Source organism: Monopterus albus, unplaced genomic scaffold, assembly GCF_001952655.1.
Source record: "Monopterus albus unplaced genomic scaffold, M_albus_1.0 scaffold178.1, whole genome shotgun sequence".
Classification (NCBI taxonomy): Eukaryota; Metazoa; Chordata; class Actinopteri; order Synbranchiformes; family Synbranchidae; genus Monopterus; species Monopterus albus.
In genome coordinates this window covers 847,413-851,331 of record NW_018128058.1, presented here as the reverse complement: position 1 = coordinate 851,331, position 3,919 = coordinate 847,413, and the positions used below count along the sequence as shown (strand labels likewise).

The 3,919-nt window shown below is 40.7% G+C and overlaps 1 protein-coding gene and 1 long non-coding RNA gene across 5 annotated transcripts in view; one reads left to right on the top strand and one right to left on the bottom strand.

Moving 5' to 3' along the window:
- Positions 1-3,913, top strand: part of lhfpl3 (LHFPL tetraspan subfamily member 3) — a 39,773-nt gene extending 35,860 nt beyond the window's left edge. Inside the window, exons 2-4 of one of the 2 annotated variants that reach the window (XM_020616747.1) lie at positions 368-598; positions 2,101-2,156; positions 3,586-3,913. In XM_020616747.1, coding sequence (XP_020472403.1) covers positions 368-598; positions 2,101-2,123 — 254 coding nt within the window. In that variant the 3' untranslated portion in view covers positions 2,124-2,156; positions 3,586-3,913. The other variant, XM_020616746.1, reaches the window with a different exon arrangement.
- Positions 1-3,919, bottom strand: part of LOC109969689 (uncharacterized) — a 35,080-nt gene that overhangs the window by 28,858 nt on the left and 2,303 nt on the right. The window lies entirely within an intron of this gene.

Genomic DNA, 3,919 nt, shown 5'->3' with positions numbered 1-3,919 from the left:
GTATAAACTTCTGCTATTAAAGTGAATTAATGATAATTTGTTCTCAGTCTTAACATTGCTGTTAAACTGCTCATCCGTGTAATACTTGCAGTTATTTTCAGAGTTCTTAAAAAAGTTTTTTTCAGGGTCAAAGTCATCGTCCGATTCATGATAATGTTGTTCAGTGTCTCCAATTGTGTTCAATTCCAGATCCAATCCCTCAAAATCTATTAACCTCTGTAGCAAATCACTTGCCTTACTTTACACTTCATGTTTTCATGTCAATGTGTTTTTAGGTTTACAGTGTCACACATTCAGCCACGTCCTCCCTTGGTGGCCAGTTATCCTCCTATGACCCCTGATCCATCTTTTCTTGCTCCTAATCCAGGCACATGTCTGATCCTGGGTTGCATGATCTACCCAGACGGCTGGGACAGCGACGAGGTGAAGCGGATGTGCGGCGAGCAGACAGACAAATACACACTGGGCGCCTGCTCCGTGCGCTGGGCCTACATCCTGGCTATCATGGGCATCATGGATGCTCTTATCCTCTCCTTCCTGGCTTTCGTCCTGGGAAACCGCCAGGACAGTCTCATGTCTGAAGAGCTGCTGGGAGATAGTGAGAACCTGCCCACATTGTTTTGGCAGCTTTTAATTTGGGGCTGGTTGGTTCAAATTAAGCAAATCTTAAAGCGCCACTTGTATTTCCCTTGTGAACAAAGTCAAATTACTGCTACACAAACTATATTTTTCAGACTTTTCTTTCATTGTTATAAAATACCACAGTTGACCGCTTTAGCCATCTAAAAGCTGTTTGAGTGAACCAGTCCTGACTGCTCACTGCTCATAAATGAGAAAACAGATAAACACTGCTTCACTTTAAAGAGTCACAAGCCAAAAAGAAAAAACTCATTTATGTGCTAGTCTCATGAAGCTCAAATCCCAAGAAAAGACGGTCAAGTCCTTTGTTTCTTCACCAGATGTCTAGCTATTTCACTACAGAAACAACAAAAGAGCAATTGTTAAATCATGCTTTTCTTTTCCAAACCTTTTTTTTATTTTTTTATTTGTATTTCTAGATGTTCTCTAAGAACCACAGTTTGGTACGCAAGCAAATGCCATTTAACTTATTTACAAGTCAGTTTGAACACTGGCCTTAATGTCTACTCTGCTGTGTTAGAAGATTTTATTCCTCTTCTTGTTTAGGGAGCGCATTATAAATCTGATAAGTCACCACAACTTAATGGGAAAACTTCTAGGAGACAGTGCCGGTTAAGCAACACATCAAGTCAGTGCTTTTGCTTTTGTGGATCTCCAGCCTGAAGACTGTAAATTTATGACTCCAGTTGTGCTCAATTGGCTTTTCTATTAAAGCTTAGTAAAATAATGAGACAGTGCATGTCACAGCCACACCGTACATTCCACCATCAACCGGAAATTAAACAGGTTTCCCATACACAAGTTCTTACTGTGCATACATTAAATGGGTGTTATACACCACCTTCTGTTGCCAATGAGCTATTTCTTTTCATTGGGCAAGTTTACATCTGCACAGGGAGGAGAATACAGATGAAGTAGGGAGGAGATGCAGCGAGAAAAAGATGGGTGACAGCGGGGAAGAACGCACCAATAGGGTTAATTGAAGCCTAGGGATGCTGGACAGAGTCATGAATTACTAATGGCTGTTTACACAGCTTGCTGCCAGCTTGTCTAAATGAATCACAGCCACCCTATCAGTGGCTGTTAGCTTGTATAAGCAAAGCGACTGGGAGGAAGAAGCCATCATCAACCAAGAGAGCAGAGAGGGAGGAGAGAGAGGGAGATAATGAGTTAAAGAAGAGGAGAACGCAAGGAAGTGTATGTTAAACACAGGCCTGGAAGTGAAAATGGAGGGTTCGTCAAACAGGAGATGATGTTTAACATGTTGAACATTCGTCCTATATTGTCACTCAGGAGGATGCATAGTGACACCTGTGCAGGTTTAAAAAAAATCCCAGGGGTGTTTAACTCTGCAGCTGTAGTTTCTTTATTTTGGTAGTGTTGTGTAACACCGCCATCTGCTGGTTACCAACATAATACTGTATCCTCTCCCAATCTAACAGCTCTTTGTTTTCCCCACAGAGAGCGGTAATAACACCATATAGTGTCTGGTAACGGTCACCCAAACACACACACAGGTAAGGACGTCACTTCAGTGTAATGAAGCTACTTTTCCTCTCTAATAATAACAGTCTGCTAATTTCTTTCCCCTTTATTGTTCCCAAAAACCTGTTTTCACATGATGTGGATAAAGTGTTACTGACTAAATAAGCTACAGTCAAGGTTACACTAGGGAGAGAAACATTGCTTTTATTTATTTATTAGGAGTTTAACACTCAGAAACCCAGCTAAGATAATCTGCTGATTGAGAAAGTGTTTCAGGGCACTTAAAGTGAGACTTAAAAAGAAATATCACAGCCTTTCTCTTACAAAAGAAATTTGAATACACTCAGGGTTTTTGCTGTTAAAGCCTAAACTGGCCTGGAATGATGGCTAATGTTGGTGTTTAACTGCTGTTACTGTGTCACTTCTTTGACTTTTTCCTCCTTGTGATCCCACTCCACTCACTCTGTTAAGTCACTAAATGACAGCATCTTTAAAGCAACTGACAGGGAATCTTGGGAAATGTAGTGAAAAGCCAAAGTGCCACATCCTATGAACGCCACCAACTGTCCATAGCAGTGTTCAACAAAAGTTATAAACTCTCTTTTGATTGTTCCTCATACCACCATCACCACAAGTAATGATAATCACTTTCCGCAAGTTCGTCTTCCCATTACAACACATTTAAACCCACTAACTTTACTTCATCTTTTATTTCTCCTTTAAGATTGGAAAAATCATTATACAACACACAGTCTCATAGATTGTATTACCAAACAGGCCTACCAGGCTCAGGGGTTCAAGAGACCTGGAGGGGTAACGTTTCTTGTTTGGATTTTATAAAACTCAGTCAAAAGACTATAAACAGATGCAAAACAACCAGACAGACTCAAAATCACTGCACAGAATTACAACATTACCACCAAATCCCAAAGACAGCCCAAACTACAACACAGACAAAAATGACCATAAAGAGACACAAAGATAGACGGTACTACCAGAGATGCAAAACTATCAGAAAGAGATATGAGTAATTGTAAAGGCACGCTACATGACTGATGGTCCTGTATAGAAAGGGTGAGGGGCCTTTTACCTGTCTGTGCCCAGGGGCCCATTTTCTCAGACTCCATCTAACCTTTCCTTCATGAGAGCAGCAAAGACACTGTAGCATAAACATATTATGAGAACAGCACACACACGTGTTTTAACAGCACATGTTGCTTTGTTTAATAAGTGGATTATATGATAAGTGAAACTCACTGGGCTTCCACCTTCCTCATCTTAATTTTATAGAAAAAATCTTAAATTAAAAGCACACACACAAAGAAGAATGAAAAACACAGGGAGCTAAAACAGTTTAGGGTATTTACTAAGTTTTATCAGTTAAATGTAGTGCTTACCAGAGGGAAAACTGATCTACATTCATTCCTACAGATTCAACATTATCTTTCTAATTGCCTTCAGGTCTTGCCACTTAAATGTGATGGTACTTCAGGATCCAGCTTCCCTCTCCTGGTCCAACCTGTGGCTGGGATGCAGAGCTGATGTGTGTGGAAAGAACAGATCAAAGTAGAGGAGGAGGAGGAGCAGGAGAAGAGGTCTGGAAGAGACCACGCAGCTTTGTAAAGGAGACCAGGATGCCTCTTGTCCTCCCTCAAAGCTCCCTCTGTAAAATAGCCTTCTCATTGTTCCGGAACTGCTTATTTTTGCAGGATGAATTCTCTAAACAACTTTGTGTTGGTATGTCACTGCATCATCTTTCTTACCCAAGCTGTTCAAACTGAGAAGTTCTCTGCAA